We start from the raw sequence: 23,061 nt of genomic DNA, 5'->3' as shown, positions 1-23,061 counted from the left end.
ATGTTCCTCCTCTTTGCTTGTAAGCTTTAGTTTTCGATAGTGTATGCAGATGTCCTACATCGAATGAGACGAGAAAACGGATACAAGCTATACAACAGTTGTAAAAACTGTCTGTGGCTCGAACTACTGGCACGCGTGCTCGCAAGCCACTCTTCTGGCAGTATTCCGAATGGGTTTCTTTATTTGCCTAACGGGAATTGTTGAGCGCGACTATGTACGTGGAGCCTTCTTTGCAGAACTCATTGCAGAACCAACTGGCTCGCATTCCGCAGAATCCTAACTCATGAACTTTCAAACATATATGCATTGCACAACTAACTGGGCCTACGCGAGTGTGTATGGATGCATGTGTGTGTGTGTGTGTGTGTGTGTGCGTGTGTGTGTGTGTGTGTGTGTGTGTGTGTGTGTGTGTGTGTGTGTGTGTGTGTGTGTGTGTGTGTGTGTCTGTGTGTGTGTGTGTGTGTGTGTGTGTGTGTGTGTGTCCATTGCCCACACACATGCACATGCTTTCCCATACATCTGCGATCAAGCAAATAAACGCAGGCCTCTTACTGGGAATGTAGGCTGAAACAGTCATCAAGCTCGAAATCCCACTAAAAGCGTATCTAAGGAGAGCAACAGGCAAAGGAAGAAGCAAAATGTGATAGCCATTGATTTTGTATAGCTGCTGTTGCATCTGAAGGGCACCACATCCCTGGCGTAAGGGGGCTCTCAACGCAACTCAGCCTTTGTCTAATTTCATCCCCAGTACCCACGGTCTGATGACCTTCCGTGCAATTAATGCCAACACAAGAACATTCACTGTTCATCAGAAGGCCTAAATCGGCAAGCCATAGCTAGTACGCGGAATTCAGCCAGTGCCAAGCGCCCATACCTCTCTACGCTTATCTACAGCTAGCTAAAGCAAGGCAGAGTGGGCACCAGGACCGCAGAATGCCCACCATAGCACACTTCATCCGGTCGAAATGGTAAGAGTGATTGTACTGTGCCTATATTGAGGGGTTTCAACTGAACTTCCCAACTGCGCACAGCCAATTGTATTCTTTTGTGCTATTTATGATAGTCCCAGTGTAATGTAGGTGTACATGCGGATTTTGGCTTCATCAGTAGACGAAGAATAGCCACCCATGCGTGATGGAACACAATCAATTTTTATTTTCGTGTTGCTTGCACCGAAGATATTAAAATTTGACTGTTTTTTTATAACTTGTGGCAGCACAGGGCGCACTGTTTCAGGTTACAGAGAAGCGTTCAAATAGCGTAATGTGTCCAACCCACCACACACTGCCGAGACAAAAACAGCAGAAAAAATCATGGCAGAATGCATTTGGCACTTTGCTGGTACAGTAGCTGTGAGAAGTGCTCTCTAGGCGGTCCTTCGTTGTCGCTCTCCCTTTGAGTGGCCTGCAGATCGTGCGGTGTCTCGAATATCTTCCCAATGAAGCCAACTCTAAATACAATGCGCCGCTTTAGTTTGATTTAAATTCACTTTCCTTCTCTTAATGGAGGTAAAGGAGGAGCAGCGGAAACAAAAGGGCTCTCCGTCCTCTGCACAGCCTCCCACCAGAGACTGGGTAGGCAAGGGATTCTCTGTAAACGTTTCTGGTGTATCGGGAACCCACATAGAAACAAGTATACTATAGCAGAAATGGGCAGTCATAGGAGACTTAAGTGCTACGGAAGTAGAAGGGTGTCTCCGCTTCTAAGCAAAACAACTAGACTGCGATTGCTCTGTCGATACGACACACTGCCTCTGCGTCGCCAGTGCCATAGCTACAGAACAACTGTTGTAAGTGCCATACTACGGTTTGGAATAAGCTTAATTATTCAATTTAAATTCTATGTGCGCTTTTAGAAAGTATGGAATGCAGAAGCAACAGCTAGCAGCCTGCCGCCTACCACGTGCAACACCGATGAACAAAAGGTGTGAAATCACCAGCCGATAGCAACAAATCTACCAGCAGATCTGGGTAAATTCAGCGTATTAATTGAGGTCATTTATCAATATCGTTTCAAGTACAGCCGCCAGACCGAAAAAAGACGCGCACGGGCACAGGAGGACAGCTGGGGCCCCAGGCCGTGCATGCCGAGAGCCGACGAAAATGAGAGGGGCCTGTAGGTGAGCAAATACGTGCAACAGCAGCAACAGCGGTGGCAGCAACAGCTGTAACAGCAGTGGCAAGAGCACCAGCGGGAGTAGCGGTACTCACGGCAGCAACAAGGCAACAGGAAGGCACGGAAGGCCCTTGTGGGCTGTAGGTCCCTTCTCGAGTTAGCACACAGAGGACTGCCTCCTCACGTACTGCGACTAATGGTCGAATATACACAGCAGAACACGAAGGAGGTGACTCCTAGCCCTTCTGCCACTGTTGTGATCTCTCTGGGCCTTGTGCTGTCTTCACACGCTGATCTGCAGTGCCCCAGGGGCGGTGCTCTGACCCCAGCCAGGCAGAGGGCCTTAGCAGCTAAATCAATAGCTTTTATGGTACATGAGGGGTCCTCCTTGTCCCGCTGTAGGGGTCCTGCGGAGCACAGGATCCTCAACGGGAGCAGAAGCGCACTGCGTCCATGAGTAACTGAGGCAGCACCTGCAGCAGCAGCAGCAGAAGCCAGTAGAGCCCACTGCTTGCTGCTGCTCTTACAGCTACGCCGAAATGCACCGGCAGCGACGCTCGACGTTGGAGCTGCAACAGCACACTTGTCGACGTGGCAGTGGCAGCAGCACCAGCAGCAGCAGCAGCAGCGGCGACGCCGTCTCAGACTGTGAAAGTGCAGCCGTCGGTACCCATGGCGACCCACAGAAGCTTCTGGGCGCTGCGGAGCTGCCTTGGGTTATCAGCTCCAAATTGGGTGGAGGGTGTGTTTCTTCGTTGAAGGTTGACGCTGCACTGCGAGAGCATCAGCAGCAGATGACGGCCAAAATCAACAACTCAACAGCGGTAGCAGCTGCAGCAGTAACAGCGGTAGCAGCAACGGCGGCTGGCTGTGAGCAACGCCAGCCGCCCTTGCAACTAAATGGTGAAGTCATCGGAGCCAATAGCGACGCCCCACTTGTTGTTGCAGCGTCTGCTGGGACGGTGCGAAGCAATGGGCTTATGAGCATCACGAATAGCACTAGTAGCAATAGAACCAAGCGAAACACGCCGGTCCTAGCCGCTACCAGCGGCAGCCGGGGGAGCAGAACCAACAGCTGTACCACAAGGCCGGCCAAAAGAAGGGCAAGTGACAAGAGGCTGACCTCCAGCTCTGTTGCTGATATGTTACCGATGCAGCCGCACCAGCAGCAGCAACAACAGCTACTGTTCCAGCAACAGTTCGTGCCGCAGCAGCCGCATAGTCAAATGTTGCTACAAGGGCCTTCAGGCTCAAGTGAGGTGCCTGACAGTTCCCTTCGGCAGCAGAGGCAGCAGCCGCATCTATTTCAGCAGCAAATTTTCCTTCAGCAGCAGCGTCAGCAGCAGTTACTGGAGCAGCAGCAATCACTGCAGCTGGAACAGCCAGTGGACCCGTCACAGCAGCAGTTGATGCAAGAACAGCAGCAGCCCGACCACCGTCGGCCGCAGTTGTTGCAGGAGCAGCAGCCTGTGCAAGAGTATCACATAGTGCAGCGGCAGCAGGATTCGATGGTGCAGCGGCAGCAGCAGTCAGTGCAGCTGCAACAGCGGCAATTTCTGCAGCAGCAGCAGCAGCACTCTCTGCGGCAGCAGGTTCATATGCTTCCTGCGCAAGAGTTCCCGCCACATCAGGCCTTTCAGCCGCAGCAACAGCAGCAGCTGCTGCAGCAGTCAATGTTGCTCCACAACGGGCCTCTGCCTTTTGTGTGTCCTGCGGCAGAGCCGGCATTTGGGGGACTTCCTCTGCAGGATGTGCCACAGGGGCCATCAGCGTTAAATCTGTACAGCCCCACTTTGTCTCTGGGTCAAGTTTATGCCCAACAGGCGCCGTTTGTTGCTGCAGCACCAAGTGGTGCTACTGGTGCTGTTCGTCCTGCAGGCATATCTGTGCATAACGGCAGTAGCGACAGTAGCGGCAGCAACTGCAGCAGCAGTACTCAACGACTGAGCTTGCTGTCTGTAGAGGAAGGGTCCCGGGCATACAGGGCGCCTGAGATTGTTGTACCTGGTGGACCCTGCGGGGCCCCCTGTCGCCCTTGTGCAGGTCCTTCACTTCCAGATGGGATACAGGCAGACTCTTTAGGCAGCGGAACGTTTGTTGGTAGCATGTTATGCGGACCGAGCGCCCTGCCTCTAGGGGACGCTCAAGTGCCTGGAGACGCTTCTGTATGCCTCAAGTTGTCTCACGGTTCTTCTGTCTTGGAGAGCTTTTCTCTTGTGTCAGGAGGCCCACCTGCAGTAGGAGCGCAGGCCGCCTCAAGGACTCCCCCTGCAGCAGCAGGGGCAGCCCCCGAGGCTATCGCTCGACAGTGCTATCACCACCCTGTAAAAGGGGAGTGGCGAGCTCGATACTTGGTAGGGGGGAAAAAGAGAATGAAGAGTTTCAGTCTAAGGAGACACTCTAACGACGTCGCCTTGGCACTTGCAGAGATGTTTCTTGTCTATGTGCACTTAACGGGATCCCCAGCGACGGACCAAGAGGTACGCACATGGCATCAGGGCATTCTGGCCCTCAGCCGTGCTGCTGCGGCTGCGGCTGCTGCTACTGGAACCAAATTCGCTGCTACTGAAGGCGAAGATGCCCAGCAACGGCCAATGGCAACGGCAGCAGCTCCAGCAACAGATGCAGGGATACCTGCACAAGCAGATATCAATGCAGCATCTTGGCCCGTAGGGCAACCAGGTAGGGGTGGAGTCGCCGATGAAGAGAGCCGCTCAGATGCGTCATCTTGGGTGGTGCCTCCGGAAGCAGAGGGACCTCGAGCGGAAGGCGGGGATGGCACAGTCATGGGGGGTGGCTGGCTTCCATCTGGGGCCTGTCGAAGTTCCACCGTCCCAGACTGGCGAGAACTGCTGTCTGCCCTAAAGACTCACCCATGGGTCGCTAAGGGGTCGGCTGCGTATGTACCATCTACAGGTGTCTGGGATTACAGCCCTGCTTTGCTTTTAGGGGGTCCACAGGGAACCCGGACCCCGCAGATATTCAAAGGTTCCCAGGGCCTTGGCTGCTTCCAGCATTCTTTAGGGTCTCCGATGCCCCAGGGAACTCTTACGACGGGCCCTGAGGAAGAATCGGTTCTCCCGCTGCCAACAGGTACCAACAACACGGGATCCCCTTGCTTTGGAGCAAAAGGAATATCCATGGGGGTCGCGCAGCCGTTGCCGCAGCAACGCCTGGCGCAGCAGCAGCAAGGGATGCTCGGGGATGCTGTTGCCGACCCAGCAATAGGGACTGTCATGAATAGGTCGGTAGGAACTTCTATTTGTGGATTAACTACCGTCAGTGAAGCATTAGACAGCAGCAAAATGGGCGCCTGCTCAAACTGGAGAGTTGAGAGCATGCTGCAGGAGGGCTCTCCAAAGGACTGTGCTGAGCAGCAGTTGCATCGTATAGTGCCCCCTTTAGCACAAGCAGTGGGGAATATGGGCGTTCCCGCCAACAACAAAGGCTCTCAAGGGGCTCTGAGAAGAAAGTCGAGTGGTCATCGCAGTGCTCAGAGCAGCAGAAAACAACAGCAGCGCCAGCTTGTGCAGCAGCAGCACCCTGCGCCGCTTGGCGTGTTGCCACCTTCTCCTAGCTGCCGCACAGATCATGGTTCCTTCAGTATTTTGAGCGTTGGAGGAGGTAAAATGTTGAGTCGGCAGCAACAGCCGCTGTTGCCCGCGATGGACTTCCCAGCAACTACTCATGACTCCGCAAATGCGGCTATCTGCAAATGCTCCGCATCGAGGATTGCAGTGTGGGGCTGCAGTTGTAGTTTGAAGCCTCGAAGGAGGCGTCCCCTACTGCCCTTACAGAGGGCCCGCCTGTCGGACTTTTTGCTTCTCTGTGGCAGCCTCGGCACACGTGGGGCTGCCTTTGGCATTGGCGCTTCGGAAAAAGCAACAGTCTTGTGGAGAAATTCGAGCGCTTTTGCTGCGTCGACGACACATTCAGCTGCAGCAGCAGCAACCATGCAGTTAGAGGAGGAGATTCCTGGGATGTGCCAGTGGGGCCTTCTGGGCAGTCGGTGGTTTAGCACGCTCCACTGCCTGCAGCAGCAGGAACAGGAACAGCAGCAGAGCGAATGTAGTTTGGAGTCGTTACTGCCTGTAAACTCTACATCAGCTACGGCAGAGGGCGTTTCTATAAATATGAAAGGTACGGAAGTCACGGGACCTTCATGCTTAGGGGCAAATGATGATACGCCAAGAGAACCTCCTTCGGGGATACCTCTTTTTCTAGCAGACGGCTTTCAAACAGACGCAGCGGCCACAGCAACACTTTTGGCGTGGAAACCGGTGCTGAGAACTCCAAGGGCTTCCTCCTTCCCTCCTAGATGGTGTTGGAATAGCATTAAGGACAACAGCACGTACAGCGACACAAGAAACTGCAGCAGCATTTGTAACAGGAAGGCCTTAGCAGATCTAGTCAAGGGATGCAAGGTCAGCAGCATCAACTCGGTCTGCAATGTGGCTGACACTGATGACACTGCTTCCAGGAGGCTTCTCTTACAGAAGCCCATAGCAAAACGAGAGCCCAAAGCTGAAGAAGCGCTGGCGAAGGCAGACATACAGCACACGGGGCATCTCGTTAAGAACGAAGAATGCCCTGAAACGTCTAGCTTTAATGTAGGATGCGCTGAAACCTGTGGGACTGCTCCAAACAAAGGAGAGGCAAAGGCGAAAGCAGCTCCACCTATGCCAGCGCATCATAGCAAGAGCAGCCAGGACGGTTCATCGGAAGATCTTGAAGGAAGCTGCAACGATAGGCGTTTACCAGCAGCGGTCGTTGCAAAGGCAGTAGCGGCAGCGACAAGAGCAGCTGGCGGAGTCCTTGACGAAAAGGCTGTCCCAGCTGTCATGCGGCACTGGCGGCTTTTGGAGCTGAAAGCAGCAGAAGTGGCGCGCGAGTTGCGGTATCTGGAGGTGGCGATTCGTAGCAACGAGCAGACGGCACAGCTCTTGCATGTGGCGCTACATTTATGCCGCACGGCGGCTGCTGCTGCTGCCCTTCAGGAGACGTACAAAGCGGGTTGCACTCAAGAAGCGCATGCAGGGCTCCCTGAGAGCTCGGATGAAGATAAGACGTGCAAAGCACGGGAGTGTGCCCTGCAGCGAATGCAGCAACAACGGCAGCATTTTGCTTCCACAGCCATGGCTGCGCCACTAAGCGTTTTCATTGAGGGTCTCAAGGCAGCGCGAAACAGCAGCAAGCCAGTCCTCACCTGTGCGACGGTGCAACAGGTAGCAGAGGAAATATCGCAGCGGCTGGCTGCAGCCTCTTCTGACGTCAAAGTAGACACTAGTAAAGGCAAAAACAGCAGCGGCTGCGGCAGCAGCTGCGTCATTGCTAGTGTCGCGAACAGCAGCAGCTGCGGCAGGTGGCGCCTTGCATGGGGAACTGTTTCTCAAGTGCTGGAGGAGTGCAACTGCGAGGAAGCAAGGCTGCTGCAGCTGCAGCAGCAGACAGACAGTTTGCTGGAGCACAAGGAGGCACTCGTGCGAGCGTTCGTTGACGATATTAATACGATGTTGGCAATAATTGATTGCCTTCTTTCAAGTGCAAGTGCAGACAAGGTCAAGGACTGCCTGACAGGTGTGATCCGTTTGTGCTGCAATTGTTGCTACCCTTCCCCTTTCCCTGTAACTTTTGGTAATGCCGTTTGGACTATTCTTTGCTCATGCTAAGCCGTTGCTGTCTAGAGAACTGCTTTTAACGTTACGGTAGCAATATTGCAGCTGCTGGCAAGGCTTCTGTTTGTGGTGCCATGCTGTTGTATTCCAGCAACCGCGGAGTCTGTGGCTTTACTGGCAGACCCAAGCCTCTCCGCTATTGCCCCAGATGAGTCGCTTTGGGGACTTCCTTCTCTTGTGCCAAGTGATCTAGAACGTAATGCGGCAACGGAAACAGCAGTGGCCGCAGCAGAAGCGACAACTGACGCAACGACGGCAAGTAATAAGGAACAAGCGATGCACCCGCTTGGTGGAGTTGGTTGGAATCCTCAGATGTACAACGTCAGCCGCTACTTCAAGTGCTGGATCCGTTGTTATTGTAGCCATTTTTTGTTTTTCATGCAAGATTTAACGATGCTGGTGCATTTACTGCTTAAAGCGCAGCTGCAGCCACACGTGGCACGGCTTCTCTGGTGTTGACTGCAGAAACAGCTCTTGTCAAAGCTTGTAGGAATGTGCTGCGTGTGTATGATTACCTGGCAACGCTGCTTTTGATGCGCTTACTGCCGCAGGAGTCCGGCGCAACAGACGCATCAGACGTAACAAAGTACCGCTACGTAGGACGTCGCTTTTTGGGGGGCCCTAACGGCCCTGTCATATGCGCTTTCGACTTGCTGTTACAACAGCGTGTTGCGAAGGTGCAGCTGTTTCTGAGGGGCCCGCAAGACCCGTACTGGTGCTGCCGCTACGGGGAAGGAGACTCATGTGTTAGGACTTACTCTGTTAAAGCTTTGGGTTATCAGATGGCCCTGCAGAAAGCAGTAGCGCTAAGGCTTGAAGCGTCTGGGCACCCCTTAGGTCATGGAGTCGGGGACAGAGTTCTGCCGCCTGTGCAGCAGCAGCAGCAGCCGCACCAAGAGCTGCTGCTTTTGCAGCAAGATACGCAGGCTTTCTTACAACAAGAAATTCACTAAGGGCAGCTGCAAAAGCAGCAACAGGAGGTAGCGTTGGGCACGCGGGAAGCCTTCCGATAAAGGGGAGGCGGCAAAAGCAACAGCAGCAACAAAATCAACAACAAGTTGGACTAAAAGGGTCCTGATTATCTTGAGAATTGTGAAATCCTCCGGCTAGTCAAGAGACACCAGGGCTTTCGCGGCAGCTATGCGAAGACACACGGGAAAAACACTAGCAATGCAGGCTTCAGCCTCAGCGGCAGTGGCAGAAGGAACAGCAGCAGAGACAAAACCAGCAGCAGTGCTTTGGGTCACCCTGTGTCTGTCTCTTTGTGTGCCGCAAGCATGCAAGCTCCCTTAGCTGCAGCAAATGACTCCTCTAATGGACATAAGGAGTCTAAAGTGCGATCAGGTAGAGCAGGTCCCTGCGGTGAATAGCTCGAGTGCTTCCGTGCAGGGGCTGCAGAATTGATGAGAATAGGCAAAACTGTGTCGTTGGAAACTTGCATCTAGGGGCTGCGGTCACCGACAGGCCTCACTATCCGTCTTCTGGAGTCACAACTGGGGCGCTTGTGCGTCTTGCCTGGTGGTAGCGCTCTACGCAGTGGTCCGCAAGAGATTTCCCGCATTACGGAGAACTCTGCGTCGATAGAAGTCGTGAAGGGACCTAGACGCGGTGTGGGGCTTTAGGGGACAAAGGGGCCCCAGAGGCCGTCGTATTTTCCTATTCTGGAACCCCTCATCAGGTGAACGTGGAGAAAATGATGGACTCAAAACAACAGTAAGGGCTCCGGTTGCAGGTGCTGGTGCAAATCAGCTTGCTCTTTGTTGCTGCGAAGAATCAAACAACTGAAAGGCCTGTTGGATTTCTTGGACGTAGAAAGCGCGAAAGGACACAGACGAAGCCGCTAGCTAGCAGGCTAGCAAACAAAGCCGCAACAGAAGTGCGTGCGAGCTGCTTGCAGTCGTGCCAGTTGTTCAACAGGGAGGCAACCAAGCTTAGCAGCGAAAGCAGTTTCAGCTGCGGCAGCAGGAATGTCGGACCTATAGTATTCTCGTGTTGCTGTGGGTGAAGGCATCAAGCAGGGTTCCCCCTTTTGGATGGAGGCCAGAGTTCTTAACTTGGCCCCCGCTAGAACAAAATTTAGTCAAAACAGAACAGAAAGCCACTTGAAAAGCTTTTTCTTGCTCAACGGGAGCACGGGTGTGCGCGCACCTTACTGAGCGTCGATGTTCTCTACAGGCACGTGACATCCCTCAAAGTGAGGAGGCCTCTCTTTAGGAATTCAGAGGTACCATTAGCAAGGTATTGTCAGCAAGGTGTTGTCAGCTCCTAGTGTGCTGTAATGGTATTGATTGCCTTTTCGGCGAGGGTGGGGCAACGTAGGGCATTAGCCGATTATTTGGAGCACCAGCGCGCCTTCGAGTCGCGCATGAAATGCACCAGCACTGGTGGAACCCATATTTCCTATCGGCTTAAGGAGCGCTTGCACTAGTGTGCAGCCTATCTACCTTTTGGCTACCTACTGTGTTTATTGCCTTGCCGGGTTGACCAGGGTTCATTGTGGAAGCCTACTCAGCCTTGCCTAACACGTTTAATGGGCCCAGGTGGCTTCCCACAAAGAAATTTCTTGCAGTTTTGCGCTTGAAGTCACTTCATAAAACAGTGTTGTGACGGAACAAAAGGGTACGGGACTAGCACCGCATGGTTTCGATCCATGGACCTGGGGGTTATGAGCCCCCCACTCTCCCACTGAGCTACGGTGCTGTGACGCATGCTGTAGTTATAAAGGCAAGCCTGTGAGTGGGTGGCCGGAAGGAATTGTTACGCCTTTCTAGCCAATATTTTAATGCATCTCCCCTCCTTCTTACAAGTGGAATGCTCTTGATGCGATAGGTCTTTAATTCCCAATGTCTGAAGTGGTGTGGAGTGGTTCAGACGGCTCGAGGGTGAGGGCAAGTCGCGATTGCTGCTCTCACTTCCTGCTTGCCTGCTCCCGTTGCAGTTCAACGCATGAACAATATACATAAAATCAGGAATATTGGTTTAAAAGTGGAAAATCACTTTGTCACCAGGTAAGGACTTCGTGGCAACAGCCTATGCGGAGCCTCTTCACTGCTTCAGAACGAAGCTGGAAATGTTTGATAGCTAATCCTTTATCGCTGTGTATACAGAACAACAAATATAGCATTCCCTCAGCTTGCTTGCCCTGACAGGGGACAGCATGCCTCCATATCAGTGTAAGATTACTTTAACTGAATACTCCTCTGACCACTACAAAATCGGTTCAAGACAGTGCGGAGAGGGGTCCCTACCTGGGCACGTGTCTAACGGTGCTTTTCCCCTGTTAAAAGGCTACCTGATTAAGCTTATGGAGGCGCACCCAAGATGGCCATCCTTAGGCTTCTTTCTTTAAAAGGAAACAACGTACAGCGACGGCGTCCCCAACAAGTTGCTGTTACGCTCGTGAGGTACCGCTAAAAAGGAGACACAATCGACTGCATTATAGATTCCTCGGCTTCTCTAAAGTGCTCTGAGAATTCCGTAGGCAGACAGTAGGCTGATGACACTATGGGTATCTCGTTAGAGGGTAGCAGATGGACGCGTGGCAGCCTCACAGAAGGGGAAACTAGGTAACAAAAGAACAGTGGGGCTACTGCAACGCAGGTATCAACCAGAGCTAGCTTGCAAAGGCTTCAGGTGTGTTCTTCCTGTTGAGGGCATTTCGTGCCTGAAAGGGCCCGCGAGTGCCGCGGCTGTATCTCGCAGCGCCGGCCGACGGGGAGGGCTTGCAGAGTTCTACAACGGGCATTGTTTCTCGTCATAAAGTATTGTCTCTTGCATCAATTATTTATAATGATTCTTTGGAGAGCTGTGATCAGAAAAATAACCAATGTTGAAACTGCAACTCATGGTGTCGGTGCTGGCTCCCTGGTCCTCGCTGCCCGCTCATTGGATGAGGACAACGAGCCTAACTTCTTTTGGTCCGTGACGTGTAGCTCGGGTGCTTCTGCGCAGTTCTTCTTTGCAGTTCAGGCACTACTAAGGCATGTCGCCTCAGCTTTTGTAGTTGCTAGGTGGCTTGCTCGCGCAACAGGTCTGCAAGGCAGACCCCATGGTCTATGATGCTACGTTGAGGCCACTACTCCATAGCATGACTTAGAACGGCGTAGCATATATGTCAAATCAGGGTAGAGGAATCGAAACCCTCCTGAGCTTGCCCTAGTAAGCGATGACAAGTGCTGAAGCGACGGAAGTCGCACCTACAAAGCCTATGGAATTTTGAGACTTAAGGAATGCAAGTTGCACGTGGCTGGCTAAAAGTATGCAACAGCAACAGGAAGACAAGTCTTTGAAGTGTATCACTACCCTTGGAGCCGCACTCTCATTGCTGGGAGACTTCAAGCACAGCTATGCGAGAGCGTTGGATTGTTCCTGGGCATGGCAATTCAGTGTGCCTCAGTGGCGCCTTTATAGGAATTTCATGCATAACAAGATATACTGTGAATTAACGTCACCTGGCCGAATTTTAAAAGAACTAAGCAGAAATATGTTTTTCAGAGCGACACGGTTTATTGGAGCTGCGGTCAGCGTCTACTCTGCAGGCGTCCATAATCCCTCTTGAGTGGCACTTTGCCCGCAGTATGAAATGTTATAATTCATACACGGATTTAGAGACCGAGCAAAGTAACGTGAAGGGGATTCAACGCGTTGATGGAGGCTTTCATAGGATATTACTACGCTTGTTCGATAGCGAACTACTTTGTGATTGATCGAGCAAACGCTGAATATTTGTTTTTTTCTGGCACTTTGTGAGCTACTTGGTAACTTTTATTGCAGGTGGAGTTCTAATTGTAGAGATGAAGTCGTGGCCGAAGGCCCCTTGACAAATGCTGTGCGATTGTTGAATGTGTTGGCTTTTTTGCCTTGACTGCGAAGCGCCCCTGGGGTTCCAGTTTGTGCCGCAAATTAGTTATACAAACTCAAGCAAAGATGCTTCCATGAGTTGCCTCCTCGCTTGTCCCTTGAGGCTTAACTGTTAGCTTCCTCAATGACTCATGGGCACCTAGCGTCAGCGACCTATGTGTGCACTTTCGCGTTTTCAGTTTATCTCCTGCACCAAAGGCGCATTGCGAATTAAATTGATATATTAGAGAAATTTATTTGTTGCTTAAGCGTTGGGTGATCAGACGCCTGGAGACCTTGCGCGGGAACGGTCAAACGCCTCGGCCAGTTTGAGTCGTGACTGAGCGGACGTTGCGCCACCCAATAGCAGTTTTTCGTGAATGATCCCAAAAAGAAGGAGGTAGAAGATGCGTTAAGCCATTTTTTAAGTTGTTGAAGCCTTTGAGAGATAGGTTCCCGTGTAAGGGGTTCGGCATTTTCAGGACTACGCTCAACTCTGCTTGCTCAAGCAGCCAGAGCCAGCAACACCGTCACTGCTCGATGCTCCAGAGGGCCGTATATCTTGTCTGCCTCCAACTTTGAGGAGTTTCAAAATGCTGAATATTGTACAGTTTGTAAATTTGAAGCACTAAATTTGCAGCGGGTTGCTTTTTTCGTCCCTTTCCTTCCTGCTGGTCATTCTTCGCGGCCCGTGGCTCGATTCTTGGGGTCGATGCGGTGTCTGTATTGTCAAGCCGCTGAAGCTTTCAAATTATAGCGTTTTTCACGTTGTAAAATTCATTTAAGGAAACTTGGAATACGCAATTACTGTCATCCTCACCCGCAACTGGTGATGACACAACTGGGCCCCCTGAAGCGCTGGAGGCCCCAGCACAATTTTGCTGTGATCGCCCTTGAAGTATATATTCGAGTTTAACACCTATTTATAGGGACTGTGGCAGTCTCGGAGCGCATGGATATGGAGCTGAGGTTGTACTGGCATCCCCCTTATCCCCTCTTGGCCGCCTGCACCAACTGTGGCCTCGGGGACGTTTGGACCCAGTCTTGCTGCCTTGACACTTTCCCGCTTCCCCCTGTATTGGCTAGCTTTTCTTATTTTCGACCTGGGCTGAAATGTCTTGCTGGCGCTCCTGCTGCGGCAACTTCTGGGGGAGCAGCAACAGTACATCCGAGTTACACAGCCATCGCACTCTGGCGTCGAAGTCTTCAGCATCTACGCAGTCTTGGGAGGAAGAGCCCGTAGAAGTAGAGGCCGTAGAAAGCCCTCCAGAAAAGCCAAATTTTCAGCCCCACAGCGAGGCCAATGCGGAGCTACTCTCCAAGAAATGGATCACTCACGTTCAAAAAAGAGCAGCAAAAGTTTGGGAAAGGGATGAGGTACTCGGTCTTCTTAAAACTGTTGCCCTGTAAGCTGCGGAGAACTAAACCTGCTTACTAGCCGGCTTGCAGCCCTAACGTCTGCGATTATTTCTTATCTGTTCTTATTTATGCTGTAGGCAGGCGCCTTGTGCTTGCTAAATGAGCCACTGTTAGCTTTGTCGCCTTTTCGGGCCTTTCTGCACTATGCGCGTATGTGTTTTGTTGTTTTCGCTTAAAGGAGCGTCAGCTTTACAGATGACCCTATCCTGGGAGACCCTTCCCCTAGTGCGCCTTGTGTGCTGTGGCACGGAGACACTTCAATGGAGCAGGGCCTGCCTGTAATTCAGGTGCAGAAAAGAGGCCAAGACAAAACGGTTCCTAGTTATGTCTGCAAACTCTTGTCATTTCTGTTCGCTGATGACGACTCCCTCAAGATGCTCAAACAGGTATGGAATTACCCGGAGACTTCGTTGAACGCTTTATAATTTTACAACGTGCCGCTTCCCAGATAAAGAAAAGAACAACATGAGGACAAATACACACACCAGCCAGAGTAGTCGCCGAGACACCTAAGAACTTGGGCAGGGGTACACTTACGCACAAGCATGGGGCCAGCTCTTCACTTATAGTAAAACACAAAACAAAGTGGTCATTTGCTTTTGTAACTTCTATGCACGCTCCATGCAGCAGATTGATCTAAGGCTTTTTCTGTAATGCTTTTTACAGATTGCACCGGGACAAGTCAGCATGAATTGCGGCAACTCGCAGTGCATACGTTTGTCTCACTTCGTGGGATATACGCCAAAGTGGGCCGCCAAGTATCAACCTCAGGCAAAGGCAAAGGCGAAGACGCCAGCGAAAGCCAAAGGGAAAGCAGCACCTCAGCGTGCCTAGAATGTAACACAGGTGGAAGCATCAATGAGTGGCGTTTCTTTCCCACGTCATCTCGTCTGTGTTTGCGTCCCAGCCTAATTTTTTGTTTTAGCGCAGGCCTCTTTCTGCACATTAATGCAGGAATTGCTGAGTTGCTTCTGTATTTTAATATGTACTGAAGTCACAAGGAAACTGCGTGACATATCTTTGTCTAGACAGGCAGATAACAGAAATAAAAACACTTGGCTAAACACAATTGTGAAGTGTGTTCCGTTTTCTCTCTGCCATTTGTAGCTGATATGCATATTCGCTGAGTTAGTCCTTGCAGTGCAACTAGAGAGCAAGGCCTGCACCGTTTTAGCCTGTTACCGTCTGCGTCGTAGATTTTGTGAGCCTCTCTCCAAGACAAAGCGAAGCAGTTTAAATGTGAAACCTTCAAGTAAAATACAGACAATACTGACTATGTCCACTGCTTCGTGCCGTCAGTATTTGCGGTTGATTCTCCCTGGCTTAAGTGGGGCACTAGCTCCTGAGGCCAAGGGATGGAAGCTAGGAAGTGGGCGAGCTTGTCTCCCACAGTCACGGATGTTTCTATGTATGCCACATAATTACCGCGAGTTCCTTGCAGTTATATCTAGGCGAGCTTCTGGAGACATGTACCACTTACTTCATGCCGCATCAAAAGCTAAACTTCATATCAGTCCACGGTATTAAGACATTGGCCCGCGTGCCCTAGGTATGCCCATCTGCCCAGTCTCACGCATATCGGTGTTTCTTGACCAAGAATAGTTAGCGACACACCCCATGAATACGTGGTCCATGATCAGAACTGGTAGGAAAAAGTGCCAACGGTTACGTAGCTTTGCCTCTGTAAGAGCAGTGAGGGCAAAAAGCCGGACTAATTCTATAACATTCTGCAGGACCCTTCACATGCCCTTATACTATATTGCAGAAAACACGAAAACTGCTTAGAGGGCACTCCATACAAGAGGATCTGTAGTTCATGACCCTAACCCTAGAGCATCCAGTATGGGAGCTCGGTGATGAAGTAAAATGCAGTGCTGTCGGTGGGATCAAAGACGGCAACAGGACCAACATGGTATTAACTGACATTTGCTTTATTATTTCAACTAAAAATATTAATATTTTTTCTGTGAGAGACACGTATAAGATAAACTAAGTTGATATTGCGAGCTGCTCGCAGCTGGGGCCGCCAGTGAGACCAGCTGTGGGGCGCGAGATCTTGTTGCCCTCAAGGATCTCGTACTCGCCCCCCTCCTTTATTCAGCTAAAACATTCAGCACTCCGTCTAAACGGTATGCTAAGAAGTGTAGGAGTTGCATAGAAACGTCTTTCAAGCCATCTGGGAGCCTCTGCACCTCTGCTGCCTACGTTTCTCCGCTCTCGCTCAAGAGCACAATTTTCTAATTTTTAGAGACGCAACATATACACCTACACACTGAGCTATCCCGTAACATAAGGAGTCAGCCAAGGCTTACCATCTGTTCTTCGTGAAGAGCTGCACTGGCAGCTGCTCAGATAGCAAGGTGAGTTATTGTTCACGTCCATCAGCTCAAACAGCCGTTGTTCTACGCAATTCGAAGTCAAAGAAAAGCAGGGGCACGTCATGAAGCTGCTGCAGATCCTACCGGCTCCGACATGACGCCGGCAGCGTTACCTATGAGGATCGACTTGGGCATGGGAATGCTTAGGCGGCGTGCATCGTGGGTTGCTTGCTAGCTAGGGCGTTAGCCTTCTGCCTCCAGTTAAGGTTATATCTGAAGATTGGGATTTGTTTCGTTTGCAGTACGAAGAATTGAGGAGCCAACTCACAATGTTTCGTCGGCCTCTTCCAGCCGGCAACCACTCACAACTAGGGAACAAGGACAGAAAAAAGTGAGTCTCAGTACCATCGCGTACCTCGGCACCTACCCAAGACATCCTCTATGTAGCTAGCTTGCCACTAATACTCACCTGTAATTGGTTGCAAAGCACCGCCGCGGGGCTGGAGGTGGAATACTCATTGTTGGTACGGTGATAGGCAGCCATGAAACCATGTTGCTAATGGTGTAATGGCGTACGTGTAAGGATGAATCTGAGCAGCTAAATGGCAGCCAGTACGCGAGAGATAAGCCCAAGGGGGTAAAAGGTAATCTCATACGTGAGAAGAGTGCAGTACAGCTCTACTTGTCTCCTTCTGTGTCACCCTGGCGCCTGGCAGACTCCGGGAAACCCTTTTGCGTTCCTTCCCGCTTCTTACTGAAGAGAATGCGGACATACTGCTGCCCCAAAAAGAGGGGGTGACAATCACCCGCGTCAATCTGCCTCAAGCACCTGCTCCAGCTGGAGGAGGCCCCCAACAGCCTGGTGCCCTCGCACCGCTAATGAGCTGTACCAGCGCCAACAAATGCAATTTGTACTGTGTCGGGGACATTCCTTTACTCGCGGCAATAAATGGATTTTTATTCCCTACAGTCAGTGATACATATTACTGCCTTTTACAACACACCTTAATGTTTTAGAGGCACAGGCCTCCCATCTACGTTATTCCATTTGCAGTTCCCTAGCCTGCTCTCCCCTGTTTGAATACTTTCTCGCGTCGTGAGGTCTCTATCTTTGCCATATGCCTCCAATATTTACTTTGCTGCAGCGGTGTTGCTGCTTTTGCAGGTTCACGGTCTGTGGCGCTGTCCACAGATGCTTCCGTGCATGATAGTGCCGTCTCCAGTATCTCAGCTTGTGCTAAAGGGGGCCGACTTGATGCTTCCGGGTGTCTGTCGGCCCTTAACCATAGCTGCAGCGAGAGCAGCGGGTGTTAACTCAATCGAGTTTGGTGATCTCTGGGCCGTTCGTGTTGCCGGGAACGCATTGCCCATTGCTGTGGGGCGAGCTGTTACAAGGGCTCCCTCCTTAGAACTTTTGGGTGAAAAAGGGAAGGCCATTGATCTCATGCATCGTTTGGGAGACTCCTTGTGGTGAGATTAATGCTTGTCCTTGTGTGTGGCCCTTCAGCTGCCTGTGTCTTTTTGTGCCAGGTCTTGATGTACAGCCCGGTTGTTGCTGTTGCTACCTAGTCTTTGGATACAGGAATCCTTTGCATGCTCAGTTTGACATTTTCGCCTCTGTTCGAAACCTCTGTATCTTCCCATGTCTTGACCTCCCTGCCAACTTCGCAGCTCGTGATCCCTTCTTGCCTCAGGGCAACTTGTGAATCTGGGCATGCCTCTCTGTCCCTCCGTTGCATTGTTCTCTTCGTCCCATCTGCCTTTCCGTGCTTAGTTTCAAGCCTATTTCGCCTCAAGTCTGCCGCACTTTGTTTTCGGGTGTCCCTCTCCGTCACAGTCGCCTTCTGTATGTAGCTTTTGACCTGGAGTTAATATATCACTAGCTTTTGCTGTACTTTGTGCTGCTTCTGCTATTACTGCTGCCATTGATTTTGCTGCTTCTTTTTTTTGCTGCTGCTGATTGATAGGAACCACGGGAAGCAGGTTGTTTTGCCCCCACTTTTCACCTCCACTCAGGTCTTCAGTGGGAGAGACGACGCGGAGTTGCTGGCGTCTTGCGGTATGGGGCCCTCAGAGTCCTTGCCGGGGTTTCTGGCTCAACCGGAGCTGAAGCAGCAACCGCAGCAATCAGAAGCCTCCCATGCGGGTGCTCCTGCGAAAGAGAGCGAAGAGTTGGCCTACACAGATGCTCCCACCCCCACGCCGGTTTCTGCGTCCCCAGCTGCTGCTGCCTCATGTGCTGCTGCGGAGGTAGAGGATGCAGCGGAAGGAGGGAGGCAAACCTGCCCCCCGCTTGATTCAGGAGAGGACGCTCCCCTTAACACATTGGAGTCAGAGCTAACCGTTGAGGTCAGATGCCCTCAAATGCTTGCACGTGCCTCATTGGTTTGCCAGGTTGACAGATGGGCATGTTCACTGAAGGCCCATCTTTATTGTGCACTGAAGGTCAATCATTACAGGTGTGCAGTAGTCACCTGTATCTGGCACATTTTGCCTAATTCCGCGTACTTGTGTGCAGTAGTTGTTGATTCATCTTGACAAAACGAAAGGCATTTGCACTTGACTGCAAAGAACATCATGCATCTGTGCATAAAAGTGAAGAGTGGAGCGCACGCAGGCACATACACGCACAAGCAGGCGCACACGCATACAGGCTTTTCGTAGAACAGTACATCTATCAATCTCCGCAAGGCCGCGTATGTGTGCTTATGAATACGTAAGTGCACGTATTTCATTGGGCGCGTGTATGTGTTTATCTACGTAGGAGCAGGATGGATACCTTGATTTATGTTTGTTAGAGACGTTGCATGCTGTTTCGGACGACCAACTACCCCTTGACGTTTCTGCATTATACAGGCAAGTTGAGTGGGCGCATCGTTGAAGTGGCGGTGCTCAGTAGTTGGTCACAACAGATATGCGTGCATTCAAGGGTGCGCCTGCTTCCTGAGTACTGTCAATATATGTATATGTATATATACAGTATTTCTTTTCTGTCCTTGTCGCTACAGTAAACTTACGACAGAGGCTCCAGCAATCTTTTACACAAAAATCGCAAAGGGAGACGGCCCATTCATAGCCCCTGATATTCGACGATCGTCAGCAAAGAAAGTCAGTTCACTTCTGCTGCTATTGCTGGCCGGTGCTGATGGCTGCATAGCACTTATTTTCTTCAGTCTTTTTGAGCCGCGTCCCACCCTATTGCACTTCAATTAGGCATCGACCAGGAGACGGCCCACACGAAAGGCTTGCTTGCACACGAAAGGCGTATTTTGACAGACGCAGTGTTGATTCCTGCTCCGGAACGCAGTGCTGGGGTGTATGTACAGTTGGGGAAGTTCATACAAGGGGCCACAAAAAAGAAGCTAATACAGACGAAGGAGCAGAGGGGCATCGTGTCGGTCGTGAAAATAAACCGATCTCATCCCGACTACTGCAAACACACCCCTGTCCCCGAATCACAAAAAAAGAAACTTGTGGAGAGGGCGGGAGCGTCTGCTGCTGCAACATCTCCAACTGCTTCAGGAGCAGTAGCAGCAGGAGGAGAAGAAGGAACTCGAGATGCACCTAATGCTGCGGGGACTGCACGCTCTGGAGATGAAGGTAGGCAGCAGACAAGAATTTCATAGTAGACAGAGCTTGCTTTGTTTATATTTGTTCCGATTCGTTCTTCTTTTTGACCAATTTGAACGTCCGTATTACTGCTGCATGTCGCTATCTCCTTGTCTGCCTGAATTCCTCTTGCACGCACTGAGGGCTCGCGACTAGCTATGCAGCTGGCATCGTAGTTCTTAGAATCTAATTCTTCCCCACGCTGCCATTTCTCAGGTCCGCTCGTCTTTGAATTTTGCGCACCTCCTGCGAAGTGCTGCAGAATTTTCGCAGCAGTTGAAGTTCGCACTGGGAAGTAAGTGAAGGGCAGGAAGCGACAGTAGAGAGTGGTAGGGACGAAGAGAGAGATGTGCTTTTGCCTTGCACAGCATTTGCTGTAAAGTTTCAGGAGCTTTTGAGGGGTTGTGTGCTTGTGGAATATCTGTTAGCCGTGGAGTTGTGGGTTGCGGTGTCTTAGGAATGTTTTCTTTACAGCTGAGGAATACCGGCAGGTGCTTGTGAAGTACTTCGATGTGCAAAATGCCAAGAAGGAGGAAGGCGAGGAAGAGACACAGGCGGCGCGATGCACTTCGGGGAGTAGGGAAAATACCGTTGCGATAGATCCTCTTTTGGCGGACGCAGGTCAGTCTCAACTTGCAATCAGTATTTCAGGCTTCTCTGGCTTAACCCTCAATAAAGTTTGATGACCTGCAAGGCAACCGGACACCCATACGGGAAACACGCCTGTACACACGGACACAGCCCAAGAGGAGAGTGGAAGCAATGACGGCCAGGAACAAAGTAGACAAAGATATTGCCGTTCCTTTTGCTGCGGATTCGTTCGCAGTCCTGACCAAGGAGGAAAGAGAGGAGGCAAAGGCAGCAGGGCAGGAAAAATTGGTAATGGATAAAGGGGAAATATTTGTGCGGTGGATGGATACTGCACAGCCTTGCCATGCAGTCCTTAGAGATGAGGGAGAGCTGCCACTACTTCAGGGAAGAATCGTGTATGTACAAGCCTGCTGACGAAGTGATCTGATTATACGCTAGTTTGCAGGCGCGTTTGGTGCTGTTGTGGTTCATCCTACCGCGGTCGTTCGCTTTGTAGTTCTCTTGCTTTTTTGTGCACGCTCGTGGCTGCTGCAGGCGGGGTGCATGCAACCCTGTCCGGATTTCAGTGGAGGAGAAGCAAGGGGGACGGAAGCACCTCACACACATAGCGTGAGCTCCCGGCACCAAAAGTAATAACTCAAGCAGCGATAACGAGTACTTGAGCTGCACAAGTAGGAACGGGAACACGAAGAGGTAAAGCAGCAACAAGGTTGGTTTGCTGTTCGCTGCGGCATTTTTTCATATATCCTGATGCAACCAGGTTGTAGTTTCGTGTTTCTTTTGCCCTTTTAGGAACGTCACAAATTTTCTGGTCGAGCCAAAAGCTGTTGCAGAATTCTTGCAGAAGAAATTGGCAGCATCGGCCTCTGTTTATGCCCCACCTGGCTCGAAGGTGGTTTCCGCTGTTTCTGTACAGGTATGTATACGTCAAATATGATTTGTGACAAAAAACATCGGTGTCTTAACTGCACTACCGTGGTCTACCTCCCAAGTATGCATATGCATTTAAATTTGCTCAAATTTTGGGGGGAGACATATCTTTTATCACTAGGGCGCGGGTGAAGAGGCACAGCAGCAGTACTCGTCCGTAACGTGCCCCCAAACAATGGATAATAGATCGGCGGTTGAGCCAGTAGCCAATATTAAATATTTTCAGTAATACATAGAGCAATTGCTGCTTATTGTTACCAGTTGATTTTTTTATTTTTACTCTGCACAGGGCAACGTTGCGCGGCCAGTCGCTGAGCTGATGATTTCGCACTTTGGCATTCCGAAAAAGTTCGTGGAGGTGGAGTTGAAGAAGCCGAAAAAAGGCCGTTAATTTCACAGCTTAACTTTATTTGAAGTAAGCTCTGGTTACGGGCAAACGTTTTTGTTGTTTGTGGGAGGGTTCTCTTTGCCGCGGCATAGAAGCCCAGCACCCGCGAACTAGTTCTTAAACTGTCCGCTCCCCTTCCCCTGTCATTTTCTCTCCATTTCTGCTCACATATTGCAGTGCATGTGGGCACAAGCATTTGGGAGCAAGGATATTAACTGCGCCATCCCTCGAGGCATACAGAGTGGCGTGGAAAGATGTACAGGGTAAGGGTGGCAGTTCTAGACTCAGATTGAATGACAGACAGTTTCATTCATTTTCGCTCTTTGAATGCGTTTCTGTTTGTGCATGCAACTTCACACACAGCCTACTTAGTGTGCAAGCGATCACTGAAAGGTCATGCGCTTATACAATCAGAGATGTTAGAGGCAAAGAGGTGTGCTTTCCTATGGTGCACTGTAGAGAACTAGCGAGTCAGTAATCCTGTTTTGATCTTCAGAATTCCTCGTAGTGCGTAGTCGCAGGAGATTCGTCACCTGCTGGAATAGATTCGCCACTTGCTATGTCACGCTAATCGACCAGCTCATACGTTTTAACCTGTTTTATTAAGCCTCGCGTTCAGAATACAACCAGAAGGATAGTGAGGAAGATCAAACAAGCAGAAGCTTCACTCAGCAGCACTGCAGTGATGGTGAACACCCTATGCACGCTGCCTTCTATATAAAGTACATGGTTGATGTGTTTTCATGCACATTGATGAATGTGTAATATTCCTGGGAGAGATATGGACGGCAGCGCACTTCGTGCATACACGCACCTATGTGCAAGTAGAGAACTGTAGGGAGGTGAAGAGCGGCATCTGGGAACGAAAGCATAACTGCGGGGTCTCTAAAACTGCTGCAAAGATGTTCAACTTGGCTCTGCAGCCTCCAGCCGGCCGCTTTAGTAATTCGGCAGTGTTTGCTTAGAGCAGTGCTGTTGACGAAAATCATTAAATACATGCTGCTCCGCAGTAGCAGTGGCGATGCGATAAAACCGTACTTCTCTGGTGCCATTACGTGATGCAGTGCTGGTGCTACGTAAAAAATGTTACTACTTATATAGCTGCACGGAGCCGTTTGCTGCGTTTCACTCCCCATTTACGAAACAGAGCGATAGCGCCAGTAGTGACTTTTTTTTA

The 23,061-nt window shown here is 50.9% G+C and overlaps 3 protein-coding genes across 3 annotated transcripts; all 3 read left to right on the top strand.

Annotated features, from left to right (window-relative positions):
* Nucleotides 1-2,654: 2,654 nt before the first annotated feature.
* ENH_00038140 (hypothetical protein, conserved) lies at nucleotides 2,655-8,743 on the top strand (the record flags this gene model as incomplete). Its single annotated transcript, XM_013580475.1, has 3 exons — nucleotides 2,655-7,692; nucleotides 7,882-8,111; nucleotides 8,342-8,743. 3 exons carry the CDS (start codon nucleotides 2,655-2,657, stop codon nucleotides 8,741-8,743), a joined length of 5,670 nt encoding a protein of 1,889 aa, XP_013435929.1.
* A 4,999-nt stretch (nucleotides 8,744-13,742) lies between these two features.
* Nucleotides 13,743-14,882, top strand: ENH_00038130 (hypothetical protein, conserved; the record flags this gene model as incomplete). Its single annotated transcript, XM_013580474.1, has 3 exons — nucleotides 13,743-14,035; nucleotides 14,227-14,434; nucleotides 14,715-14,882. The coding sequence occupies 3 exons, from the start codon at nucleotides 13,743-13,745 to the stop codon at nucleotides 14,880-14,882; spliced, it is 669 nt and encodes a 222-aa protein (XP_013435928.1).
* A 2,676-nt stretch (nucleotides 14,883-17,558) lies between these two features.
* ENH_00038120 (hypothetical protein, conserved) lies at nucleotides 17,559-21,887 on the top strand (the record flags this gene model as incomplete). The annotated part of the gene is made up of 9 exons (XM_013580473.1): nucleotides 17,559-17,836; nucleotides 18,334-18,715; nucleotides 19,693-19,966; nucleotides 20,192-20,270; nucleotides 20,433-20,596; nucleotides 20,802-20,961; nucleotides 21,101-21,175; nucleotides 21,359-21,482; nucleotides 21,786-21,887. The coding sequence occupies 9 exons, from the start codon at nucleotides 17,559-17,561 to the stop codon at nucleotides 21,885-21,887; spliced, it is 1,638 nt and encodes a 545-aa protein (XP_013435927.1).
* Nucleotides 21,888-23,061: the final 1,174 nt, after the last annotated feature.

The sequence above is a fragment of the Eimeria necatrix genome, genomic scaffold (genome assembly GCF_000499385.1).
Source record: "Eimeria necatrix Houghton genomic scaffold, Enh_scaff27, whole genome shotgun sequence".
In the NCBI taxonomy this organism is placed as follows: domain Eukaryota; phylum Apicomplexa; class Conoidasida; order Eucoccidiorida; family Eimeriidae; genus Eimeria; species Eimeria necatrix.
This window is presented reverse-complemented; position numbering and strand designations above follow the sequence as displayed.